General features: G+C 44.9%; 1 protein-coding gene across 1 annotated transcript in view; it reads left to right on the top strand.

Annotated features, from left to right (window-relative positions):
* Positions 1-25,736, top strand: part of STARD8 (StAR related lipid transfer domain containing 8) — an 86,844-nt gene that overhangs the window by 19,753 nt on the left and 41,355 nt on the right. Inside the window, exon 2 of the mRNA XM_023764612.1 lies at positions 4,878-4,911. Coding sequence (XP_023620380.1) covers positions 4,878-4,911 — 34 coding nt within the window. The remainder of the gene's footprint in view (positions 1-4,877; positions 4,912-25,736) is intronic.

Genomic DNA, 25,736 nt, shown 5'->3' with positions numbered 1-25,736 from the left:
CAGAGGAACACCTTTTCTGACTGCTCATTGGCTAAGCCCCTGGATGCCACTGGTAATATTCTTAGTAACTTGGGTAATAAGAATCCTAAAAGGTGATCTAGGGTTTTTCTACCACACTCCTGGAGAAAAAAACGAATGTCCACTGCTGGAGGGCTAAGAAATGTCATATCCTGCCCTAGCTGGTTTGGCTCAGTGGATAATGCCTCAGCCTGCCCACCGCAGGGTCTGGGTTCAATTCTGACCAAGGGCATGTACCTAGGTTTGCAGGCTCCTCCCTGGCCGGAGCCCAGGTCAGGGCTCATGCAGGAGGCAACCAATCAAAGTGTTCCTCTCACTTTGATGTTTCTCTCTGTCTTTCCCTTTCTCTTCCACATTCTCTAAAAATCAATGGAAACATGTCCTCAGGTGAGGATAAAAAAAAGAAAGTAAGAAATGTCATATCCTATGAAAGACACATCTTGAAAATGCCTAAAGAAAGTTGTCATTTTTTCATGATGAAGGGACTAGAGTCCGTGTTTGATGAAAACACCTTGGTGGCTGCGGTGACTGACAGTGGCTGAAGCAGCGGGGTGATGGGGCTGGTGCCTTCCCCTGATCAGCCTGGTCGTCTCCCACAAAGGAAGGCCAGACTGCGGCTTAGGTCCGCTCCCCAAGGGGAGCAGGGAGCGGGTCTAAGCCATCAGTAGGACATCCCCTGAGGGCTCCCAGTATGTGAGAGGGGGCAGGCTGGACTGAGGGAACCCCCCCCCCCCAGTGCATGAATTTTGTGCACTGGGCCCCTAGTGTATAAATAGTTCATATCTTGGTTCCCTCCTTTCTATCCCACAGACCACTGGCCCGATCTGCTCTGGTGTCCCTATCTCTAGTTTTGTCTAACCTTCCCCACTCCCATTCCTAATCTATTCTTTACTCAACATATAGAGTGACATTCTATAAATATGACTATGTAAATCCCCTGTTTAGACCTCTTCAATGGCTGCCCAATGGGTTCACCATAAAGTTCAAGTTTATTCATGTGACTTAGAAGGTTCTTCACGACCTGACCCCCACCTGCTGCTCCAGACTCATTTCTCACTCTCTGTTTGGCACTCTGCTCTCCAGCCAGACTATACATAGTTCCTCAAACCACATGCTTCCACATCTCCTTGCCCTTTGCTATGCTCTTCCTTCTGCCTGCCATACTCTTTGCCTCTTTGTCTGCCTCATGAACTACTATTCATCCTTTGAGACCTGTTTTAAATGCTGCTTTCTTCCCGAATGTCCTCATGACAATGCACTTGCACTCTCAGCTACTAATTACTCCCTCTGCTCAGTTCCACAAGGCTTTATACTTTTATACTTTCCAACAGCATTAACATGCAACTGTGATGATTTGTGCACGTGCCCTACACCCCTCCCCCCAACTTGGCCATGAATTCCTCAAAGGCAAGGCACATGCCAGGTATAGCTGAATCTCTGAGTACCCAGTACAGGGCTTGGCCCTGAGAAGGCTCATAATGAGTGAATGAATGACCCACTGGATGGGAAGACTGTCACCACTAATCCTGGTATTCTTCCAGAATGGCTGTCTACAAGCAGGAAACAAAAATAGATTTTACTTGGTAGCAGAACTTTCTGATACAAAAGTGCATGCCTCATTTTTTCCTGTAAGTCTCTGAGCTACCAAAATAGTGCCAGGATCAGGGTCCAAACTAGAGTGGGACTCATAGTTCTGGCCCAGTCCTGGTTATTCTGACTGCAGAGAGAAAAAAATAGGATAACATAAAATTAGCAGCTTCATAAACCTAAATTAGTGTAAGCTTGGTTCTGACATTTACTAACTGTGTGACCTTGGGTAAGTCATTTCACTTCCTCTGGGCCTCATTTTTCTCATGTGTCACATGATGATAATAAAGCCTACCATGCAGATTGATTGTAACAGTTAAACAAGGTCACTTATTTGTATCCTGTAAATTTAAAGCCAAGTTAGCTCCTGAACTTCTTTAATTCTGTTATACTTATGATAGGTTGGGGCAGGGTTGAAGAGAAGATAATTTAATATGAATAGGACCTCAGAACAGTCTGTTCCTCCCGTCAATTCTTCCCCTAATTTCCTAGAATTGTCACATTTAGGACTCTCCTTCTTCATCTTTTCTTTTTACTAATCTTTGTCCACTAGTGAGAATTATATTGACTTGCTGAATCTTAAATAGGTCCAATTTGTAGGTTTTTAGGGAAATTTCATATTTGTCTCTTTTGATTGGTCTTTCTCCTCTTTTGACACTTATCTCATTCCAGAATTTTTCATTTGCTTTACACTAACATCCCTCAAGGGCCTTGTCAATGAACACGGGGTGGGGGTTGCCTCCTATCTCTGCTCTCTCCTGTGGCCAATTGTGGGTTGAAGATTCACCAGGTTGTCTTATGGTCTACCAGGATGGGTTTGACCTTTAGTCATTTTAGGGTGATCTAGGACTGAGCCTAATCTCCAAGGATTAGAGATCATTGTTGCCTGCACCTGGTGTGGCAATCATTGTTCAGAGGATAAGAGACATAAAAAATATTGTGGCAAACTCTTTTCTGATAACCTTTGTTTGGTTCACAGGCTGGCTGCACAAAAGCAGAAGAGGCAAGAAGATCCTTCTATCTATAAGGGAAACCCTTTTTCCTTTCATTCTTAACTATTGAATTAACATTTCTACCACTACTTTTTCAGACAAAGCCACTGACATTGCTTATCTAACTATTGCAAAAGCCTCCTAGGAGATCCCCCTGCTTCCACTCTCACTCTACAATCCATTCCCCACACAGCAGCCAGAATGATCTTTTTAACGCAGAAATCACATCTTGTCATTCTCCAGCTCTACACCCTCCAATGGCTACCTACTGTCATTTTAATCAAAGCCAAAATCTTCACCCTGGCCTCAAAGCCCTGCATAATTTGGTTCCCACTGTTCTCTTCAACTGCTGCCTGGAATCTTCTGCACCCAAATTGTCAGATTGCTGGTTCCTTCTTATCATTCAGGCCTCTGCTCAAAGTTTAGCTCCTCTGAGAAACCCTCTCTGACCACCATTTCTAAAGTAAAGCAATCCCTTTATTCCTCCTGCCCTATCACTCCCTACCTCATCCTGTATATCTATATCTATATTTATATCTATATCTATATCTATATCTATATCTATATCTATATCTATCTATATCTATAAAAGGCTAAGTGACTGTCCGACCATCTGACTTGTAGCTATGACACACACTGATCACCAGGGGGCAGACACTCAATGCAGGAGCTGCCGAGCTGTGGTGACTTGGCAGAGGCAGTTCTCCGGTGATGCACCCTGGAACTAGAGAGGAGGGAGCCTGATTCCAGGGTGCGTCACCTGAGAACCACCCTCTCGCAATCCGGGACCCCTCAGGGGATGTCGGAGAGCCAGTTTCAGCCCGATCCCCACAGGCCAGGCCAAGAGACCCCACCTGCCAGAGGGAACCTGCTCACTCCACAGATGCCCTTTGCCCTTTGCCCTTTGAGCCACAGCGCTGCCCCAGATGGGGCCGGCTGGGGAGGGACCATGGGAGGTTGGCTCCAGGGCATGTCCAGCCTGTCTCACCCAGTCCCATCCCGCTGGCCACCTTCTAATTTCCTTTCAATGTGCATGAATCCATGCACTGGGGCACTAATATATACATTTATTAATTTCATAGAGGAAGGAAGAGGGATAGAGAGATAGAAACATCAATGATGACAGAGAATCATTGATCGGCTGCCTCCTTCATGCCCCACACTGGGGATTGAGCCTGTAATCCAGGCATGTGCCATGACCGGGAATTGAACTGTGACCTGCTGCTTCATAGGTTGACACTCAACCACTGAGCCATGCTGGCCAGGGCTTCATCCTGTTTTATAAAGTTTATCCTTCTTGGTTCTTAGTGATGTCAGAAATTCCTTATTTATTTATTGGTTTACCTGTTTATTGTTTGTCCCTCCTCCACGAGGACAGGGACCTTACCTGCCTAGATCACTGCTATATCCTTAACATCTAGCACAGTGCTTTGAAGGCCATTGGCACTCTATAATATTTATTGAATGAATGAATTTATAATGTGCTTTATAATTTTAAGAAGTGTTTTCAGGTACATTAATTTCTCACAAAGCCTGTGAGGTCGGTATTATTACTATCCTAGTATTGTGGATTCAAAAACTGAAGCTCAAGAGCGGGGGTCCTCAAACTTTTTAAACAGGGGGCCAGTTCACTGTCCCTCAGACCGTTGGAGGGCCGGACTATAGTTTAAAAAAAAACTATGAACAAATTCCTATGCACACTGCACATGTTATTTTGAAGTAAAAAAACAAAACGGGAACAAATACAATATTTGTATTTGCATGTGGCCCATGGGCCGTAGTTTGAAGACCCCTGCTCAAGAGGGATTGTGTATCCAATGACACATAATCAGTAAGTAGAGGAAAGTGGCCCTGAACTTGGGCTTGCCAATTCTAAATACTACTCTTTCTACCAACACACCTTGCTATACCAAGATTGGTATGTGTTAAATCAATGCTAACTGCTCCTTTGAATAATCCTTATTTTCAGACCTTGGGACAGTATTATGAACTGTGAAGATTGTCTCCAATCCCCTGACTTGGGGCTGCTCCCTATGTGATGAGAGTGAACCAGAGGAGTCAGCCAGTGGAGTAGGAGAAAGTATTATGGTGTGGGCAGCCAGGAGTTTGGATCTCTAGGTTCCATTTTTCTCCACTTATACTTCATTTCCTTTTCTGTGGGCCTCAGTGTAGCTTTCTGTAAAATGGGAAGATTGAACTTGCTGCTTGCAAAGATCCCTTCCAGTTCTGACTTGCATGGGTGTCTGCAATGCTTTGATTTCTTCTCTGTTTTCTTTGCAGTGCTTCCCGATGCAGCAGGGGAGGAAGAATGCTGGTAAGTGTGTGAGGTGGGGCTCACACGTGGCATGCAATGGGACTTAGTTTCTCAGTGCTCCTAATGAGCTGGCTGATTAGGTTCCTGGGCAGTACAGCCAATGGCCTAGGTGTAAAATCTGGAGACATCCTCTCTGTCTCCCTCCAGTGGGCGTTTCCTGGACTACTTGGGCCTGGCCTTGTGGAAGTGAATGAGCATGCAGAGCTTCTTCATTTCTCAGATGGAGGGTTTTCTCTTGTTAGGGAGCCAAGGGAGGATTTCTCTGAAGAGCTACCAGCAAGTGGCGGCCACCCATATACTTCCCTTGTTCTCATAGGCCTTTTGTCCACTAGGAAGTATATTAGAGTTGGGAGGTATGCTGGGAAAGGGAACAGGTAAGTGGAGGGTGAAGAAAAGAGACCTGACATTTGAGTCAGTGTCTTTGGTATCCCCACCATTTGATTTATCTGGAAGACTACCAAGAAGTTTAGTTAGGACTTGAGGCATATATATAGCCTTGAGAGAAAAAATTCCCTCCTTTTTTTCTCTAACAAGTTTCTTTTAGCCTGACTGCCTGACTGCCTATCTGCCTTCTGCCTCTGGATTCCTACTTGGGTGTGGACAAGTGGATGTCATTCTGAGAGCAACTCCCTTTTGTTGAGGGGGACACAGTCATCTAGGGGAAGATGACTGCTTTGGGGAGGAAGAGAAAGAAGGATACTGGCCAGGGATGCATTTACTGCCAGAGCCTGAACTTCTGGCATCATCCTGGGTTTGCTGAAGTCATCTAGGTCATCCTCTTTGCTCCAACCCTACCTCAGCCATTCCCATTGGCTCCAATTAATCAGAATGAACTTGTGACTTGAGTGAGCATGGCTTTTAGGTGGCAATAAGGATTGGGGACTTGTGTGGAACAGAAAAACACCAATTAACAAGTGACATGCTAAGGACCTGTGTGAGGTCCTGAAGACTTCCCCAAGTAGTTGCAGTTGGTTTGGGCACAGTCTTACTAGGAGGCAGAGAGGAGATCTGGTAACCTCCCAAGGACTTTTCCACCCTAAGACCTTGAGTTCTTGGGTGGTGGCTGCTAAAAAGGAAGAAGAACCAACAGGACGAGGTGTTTATTTGCATTGCCATGACAGCAGATGAGAGGGGACCTATTTTGAAGCAGGAACACTGCTTTGATCAGCACACAGCATACATCTGCTTCTCCACCCCCCCCCCTGCCTCCTCCCTCATCATACCAGGGCTTCTTGCTGAGCACAGTTCCTGCTTTGCAACAGAGACTTGTGGGGGCACAAGATCTGTGGCCTGCCCATACTTGGGGAAGGATGAATTTCAGAGACACCAGCTGCAAAGGCTAAAAGGGAACCCCTCAGGTCCTGAAATAGTGACCCCTCCTCCAGACAAATGCATTTGTAGCTGCCAAGTTGCCTCATTAGAATATTTGTGCCACGATAAGTTGCCAGTGCTGAATCCTGAAAGGTAGGTACCAGGTGATTGAGTGGTCTATGGCTTCCAAAGGACAGAGGAGTGTGGTTTAATGTGGGGCCAGGCAGAAGAGGTTGCCACTTACAGAGCTGAGCTGGGACTGATTGTGCTAATTCTTTAGGTTAAAGTTTGAAAATGTCTATTTAAGGGCAAAAGTGAACACTTTGGTTCAGGCTGATCCGAGGATAGTCTGGCACAAATTATGAGCTTTGTGGATGTGGCTACTGAAGCATCAAGGCACTGGAGATCCGTGGTCTGGATTGCAGCCCAAATCTTATTACTAATTCATTGTGTGAGCCCAAGATCAATATCCACATCTATAAAATGGAGCTACTTGCTACATGGGGCTCTCATATGGATCATAAGAGATAGTACATTAAAAGTTTAAAGTGCTGAATAAATGTGGTTAGCTTTGAGATTTAGCTCAGGGAAGGAACCAAACTCTTGATTTGTTTTCCTATTTATTTTTGGACTAGGTAATGATTTCACTTGTTTCAAAACTCAAAAGGTACAAAAATAGTCTTCTTACTCCTGTCTCTTAACCACCCAGAATCCTCTTGGAGGTGACCAATGTTACCAGATTCTTGGGTATTTGATGAGTTCAGAAGGTCTAAGAAAGTGAATTGTGCCAGACAAGACTTCAGTGGAGGCTATAACGCCTGACTTGGGGGTGAGGATAGGGTTGAGGGGAGTGTGCAGAAAAGGCAATGAAATAGAAAATGTGGGGCAGTGGTGGGCTAAGCATTATCTTGAAAGTCAAGAGATCTGGGACTGTGCCTCTCATGGTTGAATGATCTTAAGAACATTCTTCTCTCTGGCCCTCAGTGTTCCATCTCCACCTTGAGCCTGTTCTACTTTGGTGGAACTTGTAAGAATGGCATATAAGAACACAACAGGCTCAAGGGACTTTTTAGAGAAGAAAAAGCTGAGACACTGACTCACAGCTGACAATTTCATGTGATTTGCATATCTGATCTTCTTCCTATTAAGATCAGTCATAGGTTTTTCGGTCTCACTACTGTTTTAGTCCTAAGTGAGCCCATTAAGAGAGCAAACCTTTGGCACTGTCTTCATAAGAGAACGTTAAGAATGTACAACTGGCCCGGCTGGTGTAGCTCAGTGGTTGAGTGTCAACCTATGAACCAGAAGGTCATGGTTCGATTCCTGGTCAGGGCACATGCCTTACTCTAAACTAATATCTATGAAATTAGGGTTTGAGGTACTAGTTATATATTTCCTAATACATATTGAGTTCAATATATATCTGTCACAATTCAAAGTGTCAATGTATATCTCCAAATCATCCCATGCATGTAATAATACCAAGCATTGTAAAACAAACAGCTAGCTATGGTAACACAAACCAGGGGGTCAGGAGGAGGTTCAGGCATTTAGGGCTCACTCCAATACTCACTACGTGCTCTCAGACTTACCGCATCACTTCATACTTTTTCCAAGTTCTCACATCGTGTTGTTAAGCATGAATTTCTCCTAAGATAGAGATAGGTTCTAGAGCTTCTTCCCCACAAACAAAATCCACAATTCTGAACTGCCTTGAGGTAATGAAGTGACAATACTTGATTGGGAAATCAGAAGCTCTAGGTTTCAGTTTTGGCTCTGTCCTTAGCCAGCTGTATGACCTTGGGCCTGTTCCTTCCCCTCTCTGGGCCTTAGTGTCCCCAGTTATAAAATGAATGATTTGGTCTAAATAACCTCTAAAGTATCTTGCTGCTCTTTAATTCAATGACTTTTTGTGTTGTTTTGTTAATCCTGACCCAAGGATATATTTTTCATTGATTTTTTAGAGAGAATGGAAGGGAGTGAGGGGGGAGAGAGAGAGAGAGAGAGAGAGAGAAACATCAATGTGAGAGAGACACATCTATTGGTTGCCTCCTGCACACACCCGGACCTGGGCTGGGGATCAAATCTGTAACCCAGGTTCCTTGCCCTTGACCAGGCATTGAACCCATGACCCTGCGATGTGTGAGCCGACACTCTAACTGCTTGGCAACACTGGACAGAGCTCAGTGACTTCTTGACTTCCAAACCTCACACTGTTGCTTAACCCATTAGCTCCCCTTCCTAGCAACCATAGAAGTGAGGAGGCTGCTGACCTTCCTTCCCACCTTCCTTGCACTAAATTTTCCCTGAGGCCTCTTGCTCCCAGTGCACAATGATCCTTTTGTTGTCTGGAGCCATTCAGGGCTTCTCTCTAGGCTCCTGATGAGGCAACCTGTGGTGGTGGTGGTGGTGGGGGGGGATAATAGCTGGCTTGTAACAAGAGGTCTGGGTCCCCAACCCAACTGGTTCAAGCCTGGCTACAGGCTTGGCTTCAGTACCAGACTCCATCCATAAGCTACCTCAAACCCCTCCCTCTGTCTCTGAGGGGACATGGAGACAAGTTTAAAAGGGAGAAAATATAAAAATAAATACATTTATTTAAGTTGTTATTGGGTAGCACTTCCAAGATTCAGGAGGTCAGTAGACTGAAATGCTGAGCCTATGAAAATCATCAGAATAATAATTCAGTTGATTTCTTTTCTTTTAAAAATAATTAAATAATTCTTGTAACTAATTCTTGACAGATCTGGTCAATTAGCATTTGCTATTGTATGAAGAACATTTGCAGGGCATAACTTATCTAACATTTGACAGTTATTTTACATGGCAAGTTGGAATAGTAGAAAGATTTACTTGGTTAGGGGGGTATCTGGAATTGATTATCATTTGGAACAGGAAATATTTCAACCATGATCTATAGTGAATTCCGCCAAGACAAAAACAGTGGACTGTGAATTGAAAATTTTGAGATCTAGTCCCAGATTTGACATTAACTTCTGTGACCTTCAGTTAGTTGTCTCCCTTCCCTGGGCTTCAGTTTCCTTGTCTGAAAAATGAGAAGGTTAAACTAGAAGGTCCCAAGGTCTTCTGCATTCTGACTCTATGTCATCCTCCACTGCATCCCCCTCCCCCCACCATGCCAGAGTCAGACTGAAAGGAGGGAGAGACAGGGATAAGGTCAGTGCAAAGGGCAATTTCAAGATGTTCTTTGGAATGGGGGAAAGATTTCCAGATCTGTGGAGGAGTGTAACAGCTTTCTTTTGGAGGAGTGTAACAGCTTTTTCTTTGTGGTCAAAAGGTACTTGGAAGCCCAGGATCCTGGTGCAGTAATGCAAAACACAAAGTCAGGCCCAGGCTTACAAACACAGATCAGGCAAATGTTCTGAGACACAGTCTCAGCCATTTTCACAGCCTGGGCCAATCCAGAAGATCAGAGCAAGGGCTGGCTGGCATGGGATAGCTACACAGGTACTCAGGAAGGAATGGAAATCACAGATGGAATGACAGGTCTGGAAAGGACCTGGGAAGTGCTATGGGACACTTCAACCACAAGATCTAACAGATACTTCACACGCAATACTAAAGATCATAATTCTTTATCATTCTTCTGGAAAACTTCTCCAAGACTCTCTTTCTTGGCTAATGCAATATCATCCACCCAGTCACTCAAGCAAGAATCATGAGAATCACCTGGATTCCTTCATCTCTCTCATTTGTTGCCATCCAGTCACCAAATCATGCCCATGAAACTTCTCTGTAATGTATCCTAAATATGCCCTCCTTTTTCACCAACACTACCATAGCTCTCCATCTCGGCCCTTAGCAGCTCTGGCATGGATGTTTGCTATGGCTTCCAAGCTGGTCTTCCTGCCACCATCCCTTCCCTTCCAGTCCTCCTCTCATATTGCTGCCAGAGTTCTCTCTTTAAAATTAAAATTTTTAAAAGTCCAACCTTTTTGCATTAGCATTCAAGGTCCTTTACAACTTAAACAACCTATCTTTATTGCTTCAACTCTTACTATATCCCCACATTTCTGAGTCCCATGGGACAACTCACTATTTTCTTTATGTATAATGAATTCTCATATTGGGGTCTCCACTGGGTGTGTCTTTGCCCCTCTACTTGGCCTTTAAAGCTGTCTTCTGGCATCCCTTCTCATCTTGTCCATATTTCTATTATAACAGATCATGCTCATCTGAATTTGCCTCTTTTCTGTATCTCCCATAGAACATTAGCTCTTTGTGTACAAGAGCTACATGTGATTGACCCCTGTATTCACAGAACTAAGCACAGGGCTTCACATAAATAATGACTCTGCCAAAGATTGTCTTTTATTTATGATGGCATAGCAAAAGAGTTTTTGGTAGTCATATTAGTGCCTTCTTCCTCTCAGCAGCCTTTCTTCCCTATCACTTCAGCTCTGAACTAGCTATTACATATTGGCACAGAGTTCCCATTTGTTCCAGATGACACATTGTTTTGAGCTAGAGTCTTGAGAGTCCAGTAGTTTCAGCCAATGGTTCAGATCCATGTAAAACACATTTCCACCAAACCTTTGAAACTTGGAGGTTGCTCTATATCTCAATGCAGAAAGGGCATTCAAGGATGATATTAAGCAGTGGTTTTCAAAACTGTTTAATATTGAGTTCCTTGAGATTCTTTGCAGGAAGTGAGGGCAGAACTGAGTTGAGGGGTCCTTTACTCAACCACATCTATTATATATTTTTGAGATCCCATGAAGTTTTCATTTGGAGACTGTAGTTGGCCATATAAAAGTAGATGTTGGAGATCACTTTTCTAGTCCAGTGCTCAAATGGCTAACAAGCTCCTTTTTATAGCATTCCTACTATGTGCCCTCTGGGGCCCACACTAAACTTTCCAGGTATGGTCAAGTATCCCTTTCCATTCTATACTCAATCAAAAGTTCTTTTTTATATTGAGCCAAAATCTGCCTCACAACTTCCACTAAACAGTCCTATTTTCACCCCTTGGTGTCTTATGAAAGTCACATGTTCCTTCTTCTCTATGACTAAACTGCTGGTATTTAGAATTTTCCAAAGTCTGAGATGGAAGGGACCTGGTAGCTCATACAGTACAATGCTCTCATTGCACTTGGGGAATTTGAAGCCAAGAAAAAGTAGGTGATCTATCTGAACAGCAGACAGCTTGTTGGTGGTGAAACTTAGACTAGAACCCAAATCCCCACTCATTTATATTGTCCTCCCCAGAATTGTTCTTCCCTAGAGTGAACCATTCCAGGTCCTAAAATGATTACTCACAGTCATGATGACTTTTCCCTAAACTTACTCCCAGTTGGCAGTCACCAAAGGCTGAAGATTAGCATCTCAACTGGTGGAAGCCCTCTGGTATCCAGGCTCTAGTGGGGGTGGGGGTAAGTGCAAAGGTAAAGGAGAGCAAACTGTCAGAACTAGAGCTGCCCCCCCCCAAGCACACACAACCTTTCTCCTTGTCTTCCTCCTCTTTCCATAAGACTAAATTCCATTCAGGCAGCCCTCCTTCCATGCAGGGCAGCCAAGGGGCAGCTTTCAAAGCCCCTTCTGACCTGTTAGCTAGAGAGTCCCTGCTGTGTGACCTTCCACATCCCAAACTCAGAAACAGGAAGAGCTGGTTTGGTTTGGGTTTTTTGAGAAGAAAAATGAAAACATAGGAAGTAGAGCTCCCGAGAACAGAGGCTTCCAACTCTGTGTCCACGTGCTCCTGGAGCATGATATTTCAGGGAGGACATTCCACAGGGGAAGGGAACAGCCTTGTTATTAAAAACAAAACACAAAGCCCTCCAAGGTTTGGAAAGAGAAAAAGGCTAAAAAGTAGACTCTCAAGGAGGGAAGGGCAGTCGTGTTCAGAATCTCCAGCCCTTCCCCACCATGCCCCACTTCTGGCTGTCATCCTTTGATCTCACTGCTGTTATCACCACATCTGTCCCCCCTCCCCAGAGATGCCCTGCTCCCTTTAACCTATGGCCCAGGCTGGGACTCAGAACCTGACTTTAAAATCAAGAAGATAAAATCAAGAAGAAAAGAAATATAAATTAAGTACAGAACAAGCAAATGGCAGAACAACATTTAGGCTTTATAAAGTGCATGGGTTTTTTGTTGTTGTTTTAAGAAAGCCAGCAAAAGCAGGAAAGCTCTTTGCCAGTCCCCAGATATCTCTCAGGGCAACTACTTCATCACCCCGCATGACCTGCTGTAAGTTTGCCTGGCTTTCTCTCCTCTCAGCTCCCTGTCACTGGGAAGTGGATGTCATCTTGTTTCCCAACTGCAGTTACTAAAAGAACCAATGCAAAAGTATTTTAGAAAAAAAATAAATCACTCCAGAACTCCATTATTCCCTTCCAGTCCTGGTTTTGGGGCTGCAGTACATGGCTAGTTCACAACTAGTCAGCAGAGTAGAAGTGTGAATTATTTGGCTGCTAAAGGAATATGGTCCTGAAGAAAACAGCTCTGACCACCTCTGGAGCTTCTATAGGCACACATATACATGTGTCACATATGTGCAAGTTCATAGCCTCTTTACCAAACCCTTATTTTTGAAGGGTAAAAACATCTTCACCACACAAAATCTTACTACTGTCTCTTGCTTCTCAAAGAGGGCTATTTGTCTCCCCTGGGCCAGAGGTAATCAGAACACCTTCCTAGAAGATATTTTCAAAATTACCTACTAGGAATGGTCCATTTTCCCTAAAAGATTTGGGAAAACATCATTTTTATATTAAAATAAGCATAGATATATGGTATGAAATAGCATGTTAAATTTACATGAATTGTAAGCTGAAAGTGGAGACTTCAAATAAATTTCTCATTTGTGGCTAGTTGTATGGGCTTCTGTAGCTCCTTCGGGCTGTGTGGAGAATGTTCAACTATTGTGGGTACTTTGGTGCAAAAATTTGAGAAGCACTCAATGACACATTGGGCTCCCTGAGGTACAAACTGTGTCTCATTCCTCTCTGTATCCTCATGTCTAATACAGATCCAGCCCCCCAGAGAGAATGCTAGAAACTATTTGGTTCATCCCTCTACCCACCGATCTGTCCATCCATCCTTGCCAAGAAACAAGCAAAAAAGGTAGCCTTAAACTGTCAGAAAGAGCTGTTTCTGGAGAATCCAGACAGCTCTGGGTCTGAATTCTGTCACTTATTAACTGTACGATCACCTCTCTGAGCCTCAGTTTTCTCAATTTTAAACTGAGGATCCAAATACCCAACTCTTGGGTTGTTGTGGGAACTAAGTGTGATAGTAGGAGAGAGTGTGTTCTATATGCTCCCAGGTAATACACAAATTATAGTTATCAAATGATTATAAAATGATTACCATGACTAGCCCAGGCAACAGGATGATGGAAGGTGGAGATGTTTTATCCAATCTAAAAGTCTGATTTGAGATTAAGAAGGCAGGAGCTGAGGTCTCAGGAATGAGCCCCTGGGCCTATGGGACGGGAAGGGCCCATGTTGAATCATAGCTCTGGAGTCCCACCCCCACTCCAGGGAGGCTGTGTGTAGGCCAGAGGGATTGAGTGATGGAAATAATCGATATGTTTCATACACCTGGGGTCTTCAAAGAGCAGATATGCTTTCCTTCTTGTGTCTGCCAAGGAGCCCCTTGGAAGCCAGGCTCACAGCAAGGGTCATTTGTCAGTGAGGGCTAAAGTATAACCAGACATGATGACTTGGCTGCTAGCAAACTCCTTGGGCAAGTACCTTCCCTGTCTGGGCCCCAACTTCCCCATCATCAAATGGGAGATGAGATAGGGTAGTCTCTAAGGTCCTTTAAGCTCCTACACATGATGGTTATGTGACCCTTAATTGGAAAGGGATTTGATGATCTTGATTTCCCAAAAATGTGATTTGAAAAAAATGTAATCAATCTGGTCATCTGATTGTTTAATACTACTTAATCTTGAACCCTAGTAAAAAACAGTTAAAAGTAGTGTGGGGAGGTCTGGATGGGCCCACCTTCTGTTTGTAAGTTTTCTGGTTCCTATGGCTCCTTCTGCCCCTGCCAGGCTGGACTGGCCCAGCTGGGCATCTCCAGAGCAATCCATGATCACAGCCCAGGTGAGTGATGGGTGGATGATGCAGGTGTTTCCCAAGCCCCAGGTTGTGATTCAGGTAGCTCACAATATAAAATGAGGAAAAGAAAGAAAAAAGGAAATCCTGCCCAATATATGTACCTAATTGTTCGGAAAGAATTGCTTCTAGGCAGGTCTGTTGCCTCAGAAGCCAGCAACAGCTGCAGAGTTGGAAAGCTGACGGCTCCACTCTCTGGGATTCTGGGACTGCCCTACGAAACTCAGTCTGATTAGAGTCCAGCTGTGGGCAAACTACGGCCCGTTTGAAATGAATAAAACTAAAAAAAAAAAAAAGACCGTACCCTTTTATGTAATGATGTTTACTTTGAATTTATATTAGTTCACACAAACACTCCATCCATGCTTTTGTTCCGGCCCTCCGGTCCAGTTTAAGAACCCATTGTGGCCCTCGAGTCAAAAAGTTTGCCCACCCCTGGATTAGACCTTTCCCATTCTATGAAGCTCAGTTCAAATATTCTCCCCTACCCACTTCAAGTCCCCAGCATACTGTGTATCTGTCTTACAACATGGATCATGTGATGCCTTGTGTTGAAGCTATTTCCTTTCACATATATATTAGAAATAAAATACATTTTCCAAAGAAACATGTCCATTTGTGTGTCTGGATATAAAATGAAGAGCCAAAGTTTCATAACCCCTAACTTCCACATTTCAGAATTAGCCACTGTTAGGCGTTTTTTTTAAAAATTAATTAATTTATTTATTGTTTTAGTTTTTTTATTGTCTAAAGTTTTACATATGCCTCATTTTCCCCCCATTGAACACCCCACCAGTCATTCCCACCCCGGGCTAGCCCCCACTGCCCCAGTGTCTGTGTCCATTGATTATGCTAATATGCATGCATACAAGTCCTTTGGTTGCTCTCTAACACCCCCTCCCCTACCATTTGTCTCTGGATCTATTCTTGTTCATCAAATTGTTGATCATTATATCCCACATACGAATGAGATCATGTGATATTTATCTTTCTCCGACTGGCTTATTTCGCTTAGCATAATGCTCTCCAGGTCCATCCATGCTGTTGCAAATGGTAAGAATTCCTTCTTCTTTACAGCAGCATAGTATTCCATTGTGTAGATGTACCACAACTTTTTAATCCACTCATCTGCTGATGGGCACTTAGGCTGTTTCCAAATCTTAGCTATTGTAAATTGTGCTGCTATGAACATAGGGGTGCATATATCCTTTCTGATTGGTGTTTCTGTTTTCTTGGGATATATTCCTAGAAGTGGGATTACTGGGTCAAATGGAAGTTTCATTTTGAATTTTTTTAGGAAAGGCCATACTGTTTTCCACAGTGGCTGCATCAGTGTGCATTCCCACCAGCAGTGCATGAGGGTTCCTTTTTCTCTGCGTCCTCGCCAGCAATTGTCCTTTGTTGATTTGTTGATGATAGCCATTCTGACAGATCTGAGATGGTACCTCACTGTCATTTTGATTTGCATCTCTCAGATGATTAGTGACATTGACCATGTTTTCATACGTCTCTTGGCTTTCTGAATGTCCTCTTTTGAAAAGTGTCTATTTAGGTCCTTTGCCTATTTTTTTGATTGGTCTGTTTATCTTCCTTTTGTTAAGTTACATGAGTTCCTGTAAATTTTGGAGATTAAACCCTTATTGGATATAACATTGACAAATATGTTCTCCCATGCAGTGGGTTTTCTTGTTGTTTTGTTGATGGTTTCTTTTGCTGTGCAGAAGCTTTTTATTTTGATGTAGTCCCATTTGTTTATTTTCTCCTTAGTTTCCATTGCCCTAGGAGCTGTGTCGGTAAAGATATTGCTAAGACAAATGTCTTAGGCAGTTGTTGTTTTTTTATAGTGTCTCAGAAAACTTCTATTGTCAAAGCTGTTGAAAATGCAAGAGCATGATGCTTTGGACAGAGTGCTGGCTCTGGAGAGCAAACACTTAGGGTTGTGTCTCAGCTCTCCACTTGCTGCTCAGATCAGCTTGGGTGAATTCTGTCTCCACTTTGACTCTCAGTCCTCTGCTCTGTAAAATAGAATAACAGTTCCTCTCCTGCTACCTGACAGGGTTGTTGTGAGGACCAAAGAGAAAAAAATGAAAGCGCTTTAGAAACTGTAAGAGGTGCTCTATTTATCTCCATGCTTATCTTTGTGGCTTGACTGTAAGCACCTTGAGAACAGAAACTTGACCCATCTGGAGCCAGATCCCCATTGCCCTAGTCCTGATGACTTGTCTGGAACTGGCAGGTGTGGTGAATGCCGAGAACATGAGCTGAATCCCAGGGAGTGGACCACACCTAGAGGGGTCAAGGGCTTTGCTCTTGTCCTGGTTTTGGGTACACAGTTCCTTGACTTTCATTTGGAACCAAACCCAACTGAGAGGACCACTTTTCTAAAATTATTTGGCTTTCAAAATGCTGTTCCACTTTGAAAATTCTGCAATTACTGTTCCCACCCTCTACCTCCTTCAGCTCCCATTTCCTCAGATTCTGGCCCCAACTAATGCTTTCAGAGTTTTCTAGGAAAGCTCACACACACATAAATGTGTGTGGGGGGGGGCGGGGAGAAAGAGAGAAAGAGAGAGAGAGAGAGAGAGAGAGAGAGAGAGAGAGAGAGAGAGAGAGAGAGAGAAGTGGACAAGAATATTCAATTTTCTCAATGGATGTAAAACAGTGGGAAATTAGAGCTGGAAAGCTCCTCAGATATCATTTACTCCAATCACTCCCCTTCAATCCTCAATAGAGAAACTGAGACCTAGAAAATGGAAGGGACTTGCTCAGAGAGTTAGTGGCTCTGCTGGCCAAGTAAAGGCAGGAAAGGACAAGCCTCTGGTCTGAGGGCATTGAAGTTGAGGGAAGTATCCTGGAAGGTGGGTGGGGCCCAAGAAAAGATGAATGTGGCCAGAAAGGGAGGATCAGTTGGGTGAAGCAATCAGGACCAACTGCAAAATTCCCCTGGAAAGTGGAAATACAAGAAATATGAGGGTTGTGGTTTAGCAAGTTATTATGGGTCTTGCTGAATGAGGAGAGGGAGGAGAGATGAAAAGAAAAATAGAGGGGACTGGAAAAGGAGAAGAATTGAAAAAAAGGCAGGCTAAGTCAGGTGAATGGAGGACATTCATGGTGGTAGGGTCAGTAAGGGCTGAATGCTGGACTTCAGTAGTCTTGTCTCATGCAGGACATCCAGTCACTTTATAAGTTCCTAGCAGCTCTGCTGCTTGGTTTCTTCTAGGCTTTGTGCTTACAAGCCAGTCTTTATTTTCTTAGCAAACTCAACATTTTTCCACTGCCCACTATTTGGAGAAGTGGCCCCAGAATGTAGGCTTTATCTCAGCAGATGTGGCACATGAGGGCATCATGCAGCCTGGCCTGGTTGCCAAAGCAGGAACACACCCATTCTCCAGCCATGATCTGATTTTCAGGTACAGTCATAATGCAAGGTGAACTCTGTCCATTTAACAGATGAAGGTAACATAATTTTTCAATGAAAATAACCATCACCAGAGGAATAAAAAATAACTAAATATGTATTGAGAACCAATAGTTGTACTAATTAAGAATAAGGGTCCTAGAGCCAAAATGCCTGTATTCAAATCCCAGTTGCACCTTTCAGTGATCTTGGACAAGTTTCTTAACCTCTCTGTGCTTCAGTGTCCTCATCTGTAAAATCCCATATAATAAAAGCCTAATATGCAAATTGACTGAATGCCAGATTGACCAGTGGAACGACCGGTCAAATGACGGGTCACTATGATGCACACTGACCACCAGGGGGCAGACGCTCAACGCAGGAGTTGCCCTCAGCCCGCAGGCCCCAGGCCAGCCAAGGTGGGTGCCAATGGGGGCTCCCGATTACCCTGTCAGTCATCCCACAGATCAGCCCTGATTGCCGGCCAGGCCTAGGGACCCTACCCATGCACAGAGTTCGTGCACTGGGCCTCTAGTCAGGATAATAATAGTGTTTTCTTGAGAAGATTTGGAAGGATCAAATGAATTGATACAGGTACAATCTTTGAAAAATACTTGGCACATAGTAGGAGCTCAATACATGATAGCTATTATTGTCCTCACCATTATGTGCTGGGCATGGTCCTAAACATTTTACTTGTATTATGGCACGTAATGATCACTCAGAAGGTAACTGGGGTCCAGGTACAAGAGGAACATATCTAGTCCATTTCCTTTAAATTTTTTCTTTCCCCCCAAAACTGAACCCAATGTGGAACCCCAATATACTGTATAAAACAGAAAAAAGGCAGCATGACTGCTTTTAGAAAGGTGGGGTAAGGGTCAGGGCCTAGAGTCTCCAGGCTCAGCCTTCCCTTGTTATTTTCTCTCTTGACATCCCCAAGGTAGGCCTTGAAGCCTTTCCCCTGCCACTGTGAGGCACAATTCATAAGTGTGATCTAGTGCATCTAACCTTTTTATGCTCATTGACACTGAATGGGCAAGTTACACAGCAAGTCAAAGGCAGAGAGGGGTATGGTGGCACCACTAAGCATGGGGGACAGTAACTAGTCAAAGAGAACAGCCCCTTTGGTTAAATTAGAACACAGAACATCCAGGTTTGGGAAAAGAAGAGCTAGGAAAGGAGAGTGAATAGGAGGAAAGGGGAGGCTGATCCAGAGGCCTTGCCCCTGAGCTGTGAATTTGAGCAGCCACTTTGTACCCTCCTATCTTGCTGGAACCGCCCCAGACTTCAAGACAACAAGACAAGGCCTGTCCTCATGGGGCCTCACACTGCACAGGGTTTAGGGTTCTTTTTGGACAAGGACCCCTGTCCCTGAGGTCTCCAATCTGGGGGATGCAGCTGACCTGGGCTAAATCCTGCTTACCAACTGACCCAGGTGGACATTTCACAGGGCTCTTTCTCCTCCCAGGTTCCTGGACTGCAGCCTGGCTTCCAACTCATTGTTGGGGAAGTACAGGGGTCTGGCATGGCTCTCCACACCTTTCACAGCTACGTGTGGGTGCCCCTATCTGTTCAAGGCATGTTGCTGTTTATCTAAGAACCTGTGCATTGCCAACTTTTGTTTCTAGACTTCGGCATGGGTTATCTGAGGACACCACACTGAGGAGAAATTATAAGAGAAGTTTTTGGGACTTCTATGGCACCCCTTCTTCTGAACTGATTGCTTGAACTTCTCAGGGCCTATGAGAGAGGGCTCTGGGAGACTGAACCTCCAGGGCAGGACAAGGTAGGCACAAATACTGGAGGGCAAAGCCCAGGTGTAGGGCCTTGAGTTGCTTGCCCATCCCTGGATGTGCCTCAGGATCTCCAACTGTAACATGAGGGTGTGGATCCCATGCTCACTGGGAACCAACCAGCTCCAGGCTGGGCTGCCATGGAGTTTCGAGCCACTCAGGGACTCTCTCATAACTGGCCTGGAATTCCAGGGGAATGTACCAAGTGATGAATGCAAACAAAGCCTGCCCACTGTCATAGCTTGCTGGCCCTCTTGGCTAGTCACAAGTGGTAGGGATACAGGAGGCAGATAACTGACCACCCCCCCAAGCTATGTCCCCAAGCAGCTTTCATTCATGGCCAGGCCAGCTGCTCAAATGGACAGAGCCCTGGACCTGGACCTCTGAGCCAGACTGAAGGGTATGTGTTACTTTGAGTTGGTGCTATACTCTGCCATGTGATGGGAAGAGGAGGAGAGGCTTCTGCCAGTTAATGACAGGGGTGAAAGTGTGTGTACTGAGGCCAGTGAGTTGAGGGTAAGGGCAAACTATAGGTAGGTCCTGTAACTACTTCCCAAATAAAGGCAGAATTGGTGGACTTTAGAACTGAGCAGCTTATATGATACAAAGATAGGATGAAAGTGATGAGGCAGAGTAAAGTACTAAGTAGATCAAGTTTGCCACTGACAAGAGCATCTTATCAGAGCTTTTGTATTTGATCTACAGAACAATTTAAGGAGGTAGGTGTTATTGTATCCTTTAACAAATGAGGAAACTGAAGACCACAGAAGTGATATGTCCTCTAGTAAGTGTTAAAGCTGGTGTTCAAAGCCAAGGTTGCTTTGAGAGTTGCAGTTCTTAGGGGTGCCTTCTCTAGAGCTGATAAAATCCACACCTCCATCCAGCAGCCCTTCTAAGATTTGGCTGAAAGGGCCTAGGAATTAGCCTTCCCATTTTACTAAGGTCCAGAAAAGGCTAATGATTGGGCAATAGGCATACACAGCCAGGTGGAGATGGGGAAAGGCTGAGGCTCCGGTCCTTGACCTTTCTGCCTTCAATTGCAAAGCTGCAAAACACTGCTATGCTCTCTGCAGTTGGTCATTTCCAATTACAAAGTGCTCTCAGATCCATTATCTTGAGGTTTGTAGGGCAGAAAAAAGTTATTTTCATTTTCTAGGTGAAGAAACTGAGGGTCAGTAACTTGCCAAAGGCTACACAGGGTGTTTGTTTGTTTGTTTGTTTGTTTGTTTACTGAATGGTGGAAACAGGACTGAAGACCAGAGTTGTGCTCAAATTCCCCTCTACTTTTTCATAAAGTGTATTTGACCAGCAAGGGAAGGACCAAGCAAGTTCACTGAAGCATAATGTTTGAGGCCCAAAGAAGCAAACCCTAACCCCCTGGGGTGACATTTAAGCCCTTCTCTTTCATATAACCCTCTGAATTGGAGAGGCAGTCATGGGGCCTTTGAGGGGGCAACAGAGAAGCTCAGTTCTCCGGAGAAGACCCCAGAGCCACTGGCTTTTATGGTGTACTAGGTGCCCCAGCAGCCCAATGATTTTGTGGTCAGAGTGCCAAGTTTGGTCCAGCCACATGAGGAACAGGATGGGATGGGAGGGGTCTTCTTTCTCTTCTCCTCACTACCTGTGGTTGCATTTCATGCCCAGTCACTGAGTCATATTTACAGTCCTCTACTCCAATGGCATTTGGGAAAGAAAACCCCAAATCTCTCAGCCACCATTTGGTTTGGTCAAGCAGCTTCTGGGCCACTCACTCACTCATTCACTCTTCATTCAGTCTTTTAAGAAATATTCCCTAAGTGCCAAATCCTTCCTGAGCAATGAATATGTCATAAATAATAAAACCCAGTCCTTGCTTTCAGAGAATTTAAACTCTTATTGGGCAGGAAGGCATATACTAGATAACTAAACTCAGTATAGAATGATTGCTGGTACAACTGAGCTGAGGGAGCCCCCAGAAAGGGAATGGCTTAAGTTATTCATAGGAGGGCCAGAAAGGATATGTAGGACTTTGCCAGGTGCAGGGGATATGGCAAATAACTTAACCTCTTTGTGCCTCAGCCTCCTCATCTGTAAAATGGGATATTACCCACAGGGTTTCTGTAAGGAGTCTGTAAGTTAAAATGTGCAAAGAGCTTAGAACAGTGCCAGGCACATTGAAAGCACCAAATGACTATTTGGGAAATAAGTCAAAGGAAATAAGGATTAGCATTTTCATGAGAGAGAAGAGCATATGTTAGACATTTAGAGGGTGATGAAGTTAATGAAGTTCTAGGAATGCCAGCTGATTTGGCTGGGTGACCTTGTGCAACACTTTGAATGTCAATCTTAGAAGTGTGGACTTGTCCCTGTAGATGGATGGGTAGCCATTTCTGAAGCTGGATCTTTGCCATGGAGGGCGGCAGAGGACTCTTGCCTGAAATTTTAATGCTCTATCCACCAGCCCTATGGGTGCCATAAACCAGGAAGCAGTCAGTTGGTACATATGAATGACAAGCCCTGTACATGGCCCAACCCCTGGCGTAGCATTGATCTGAGGAAGGGTGAGTTGGGGGGATAGACACTACATCTCTGCCCTCAAGGAGCTGCTAACCTAATTGGGATAAGGCCTGCTTCTGCCAAGAATCAACCAATCATTCTGGTGGAGAGTGGTGGAGATGGGCAGGTAAGAGAGACTCTGTTATGGCCTGAAGGGCAGTATGTACAGTGGTTACTAGCCAAGGCTGACATCTGTCTGGGTTTAAAGCCCAGTGGTCACTTCCAAACTGTGTAACCATGGGCAAATCACTTATCTGTGCTACAGTTTTCCACTAAAAATGAGAGTGATGATAATAATTTGACATCCTCATAGAGTTGTCATGATGATTAAATCATATGTGAAAAGTGCTTAGAATGCTGGCTTGAATATCACGTGTTTCATAAACATTAACTCTTCTCATTGATGCAGGGCCTACCATGTGCCAAGTGTCTGGTACTCCTGGGGTAAAAGGCAGTGGCCTGGAGCATATGAATGCACAGGACCAATGTGTTCCATCTTCCTGGAGTGCCAATTTTCCTCAAAGACACCGGGAAATTAAATCAGGTGTTTAAGATAAAAGCAGGGACTTCAAAGACATGCCCTGCTTGGAGCTGAGGTTTCAGGGTCCATTTTCAGCCCCTCTTCCCCAGGGTTTTTTCGAATTCTCTCCCCTTGGCCTTGAGGGGTACTTGGGCACAAAAGTTCCAGGCACACAGACATGTGAACTCCTAGAACTTTTAAGATAGATCATTCTTTGGGGTAAGGATGATGACCACCCTTACAAGGGTGAAAAGTGAGCTTCAGGGCTCAAATTCTGCCATCACCACTATTAGCTGTGTGAATTGAGCAAGTTACATTACATTTGTCATTCCTCATTTCTCCATCTATAAAATGATGATGATGATGATGATGATGATGATGATGATAATGATAGTACCTACTTTAGAGGGTTGTGGTAAGAATGATGCCAGGCACAAAGTTAGCACTCAGTACACATCAGCTTTTATTAAGTCCCTTCTCACATTTCTTCCCACACCACAACAACATTGTCAGGTGGGTGTCATCCTGTGATTTTATAAAAAAGGAACTTGACTTTGTAAGAGGTTAGGTCAGATTTGCTAACATAGGGCATTCCTACAGTGGTGAAGGAGTAGGAATAAATGACCTTCGGGATTCTTTCTAGTTTCCAGGTTCTGTGATTAAAGTTAACTTTTGAGCCTTTTCACATCACTGTCCTGGCTGGGGCCAAAGCAGTAGGACTCAGGAAATAGGGGAGGGACTGACCAGAGAGGGAGATGCCTTAGCAGGGTAGGAAATGGCTGCTGCCGCCCTTCCTTCTAGGCTGCTGCTGTGGAGGGGTTGTGTCCTATACTCCGGCTTCACCAGTGAGCAAAAGGGAAACTCCTGTGCTCACAGGAAGCTGACTGCGGCCTCCTTTTCCCCAGAGGGGAACTTGCAGGAGTAATACAGGGGCTGCTGGAAACTTAGACCTCAAAGGCTTGGCAGCACCAAGCGGGGCACACAGAAGAGTCTTCCAGTGGCTGCTCATTCTGACTGAGCTGGTCCAGAATGGGGATTGTTGATAGTCCTGAGAGTGCTGGGGGAGAGGAGTGGGCTTCCCTGGTTTATGATCACGTGGAAGAAAGACAAAAAGAAGTCCGTGAAGCAGCATGGCCTAGTAGAAGGTGGAGTAGACAGGAGATCTGTCTCGATTCTGAAGTAGAGTCACTGTTCGACCTTGGGCAAGTCCTCTGTCCCATGTGAAGAATATGTTCATTCAATAAGTTTTTTTGTGAACACCTACTGTGTGCCACTGCCTTGGGGGAAAAGGATGACTGGCAATGGAGATCAAGATGTTAATCTCTTGTTCCCTTCCAGCTCTGACACTGAGTCTAGAAAAAGTGGGTGCAAATCTCTTGCTTATAAATAAGGACGCCTCAATTCACAAACTCCTCTTCCTTTTCCTAGCCTGTCCTTCCCACATGGGGCTGCTTAGCTCTAGTTTCATGACACAAGATATGGAGCTGGTAGAGGGAGGGACTGTGACCTTTACCTGTGTATCCTCTTATCATAATTCCCATTGTGTCATAAGGATTACTATCTTGTTACAGATGAGGAAACTGAGGCTGAGAGAGGAAAAATTTCCCAGGTTAAGCTGTAGTTCGTGCAAAGCCACTATTAGAACCTTGTCCCCCTTACTGGCCATCACCAGAAGTGGCGTGGAAATGACCAGACCTGAGAGTTGGCAACTTTCTGTCTTCCTTCCATTGTAAACAAAGACAGATCAGGTAATGCAAGTTTGCTTGCTGTGGGTGGAGGTTAGGAGTAAGGGAATTTAAGTTATGTAACTTAGGGTCCTGGGTCCAGACTTTTTGTGTGTGGTAGATCTCCAGTGCAGATATCTTTGAGGAAAAAAAAGCAAATCTTTATTTACAGAGACTGTATTCTGGCATCATGCTCAGCCCCTTTGTATCCTCACAACAGTCCTGCAAGGTAAAGATAATTGTTCCCCTTAGATAATTGCTAAGTCATCTGCATTCTTCGGCCTCAGTTTTGCATCTGTAACATAAGCGAGTCTATAAGGCATGCTTCTGTTCATAAAGTTCAGGATATTCTTGGCACTAGAAGGGTTTCAATGTATTCTTGTTGGAATCCAAGTTCCCCTTGCTCTGGTCAGACAGAAACCCTGGTGGGTGATGAGAAGTGACTGAGTGCCTAGATGGAGGGAGCCATGTCCCTCCCCTATTTCCTGAGTTCTGCTGCTTTGGCCCTCTCCATCTGACTGTTGCACCATGTTACATGTTTGGTGAGATTTGAGCTAGAGAAGCAGTGGAGGGGCTGACCCAGGGACTAAGAAGACCCTCACTCTCTCACAATGGGGTAGAAGAGTAGGAAGGAGTGGGGTTGGTGGTGAGACACCTCTCAAATAGGAGGCCAGGGTGGAAGGGGTCGGTGGGTGACTCCAACCCTGGAGATGAGGCCCCATGGCTGTAGGGAGCCAGATTATAGGAGCTAACTGATTTGAGGTCAGTGTGTGTTAGAGAAGCGGGGTGGGGGGGGGGCGGTTTACCGCTCAAGGTGGGGGAATGGAACTTTCTAGTTGCTATGAGGGGCAGGGCAACCAGGCCTTGGCTCCCTCAGCCCCGCCCTCCCTTGGCCCTTCCAGGGCTGTCTGCTCAGTCTGGATGCAACCTGGGAGGCGCCAGCGATCCGGCTTGCTGCCTGCAGGCTTTGGAGCCGACCTATGGCCGAGGCGCGGGGCTGGGAGGCAGCCACGCAGCTTCGGAAGCCAAGGTCATGGGCGCCAAGGACCAGATGGGGTGTGAAAGGCACCAGGGGCGACCCGCCGTGCTGGAAACAAGGTGAACGGAGTGGGGAGGACCCTGGTGGGAGGTCAGGGCTCCGCTGCAATTGGCTGAGAGCTTCGGTGCTGCCGCTCTGCTAAGTTCCCAGCCCCTTGTCTTTGGTCCCAGTCTTGTTTTAATTTGCTAGTCCTATGTCCCTCCGTTTGTCTCAACCCCACCCCTGGCTATCAGTACCCCTTTTTCAGACCTTCCACCTCAGCATGCCTGCTTTCTTCTAATTCTTAGCCAGCTCTTGCTCTGTCCCAAGGTGTCCTGTCTTTTTATTCCTACTGTCTTTCTCACTTCATTCCTACCCACTCTCTCTGCTTCATCCTCCACTCAAAAAAGAACATTATTTAATAACAGTATGTCCCC

The sequence above is a fragment of the Myotis lucifugus genome, unplaced genomic scaffold (genome assembly GCF_000147115.1).
Source record: "Myotis lucifugus unplaced genomic scaffold, Myoluc2.0 scaffold_4, whole genome shotgun sequence".
Lineage (NCBI taxonomy): Eukaryota > Metazoa > Chordata > Mammalia > Chiroptera > Vespertilionidae > Myotis > Myotis lucifugus.
The sequence above is the reverse complement of the archived record's forward strand: the minus strand, read 5'-3'. Positions and strand labels throughout refer to the sequence as shown.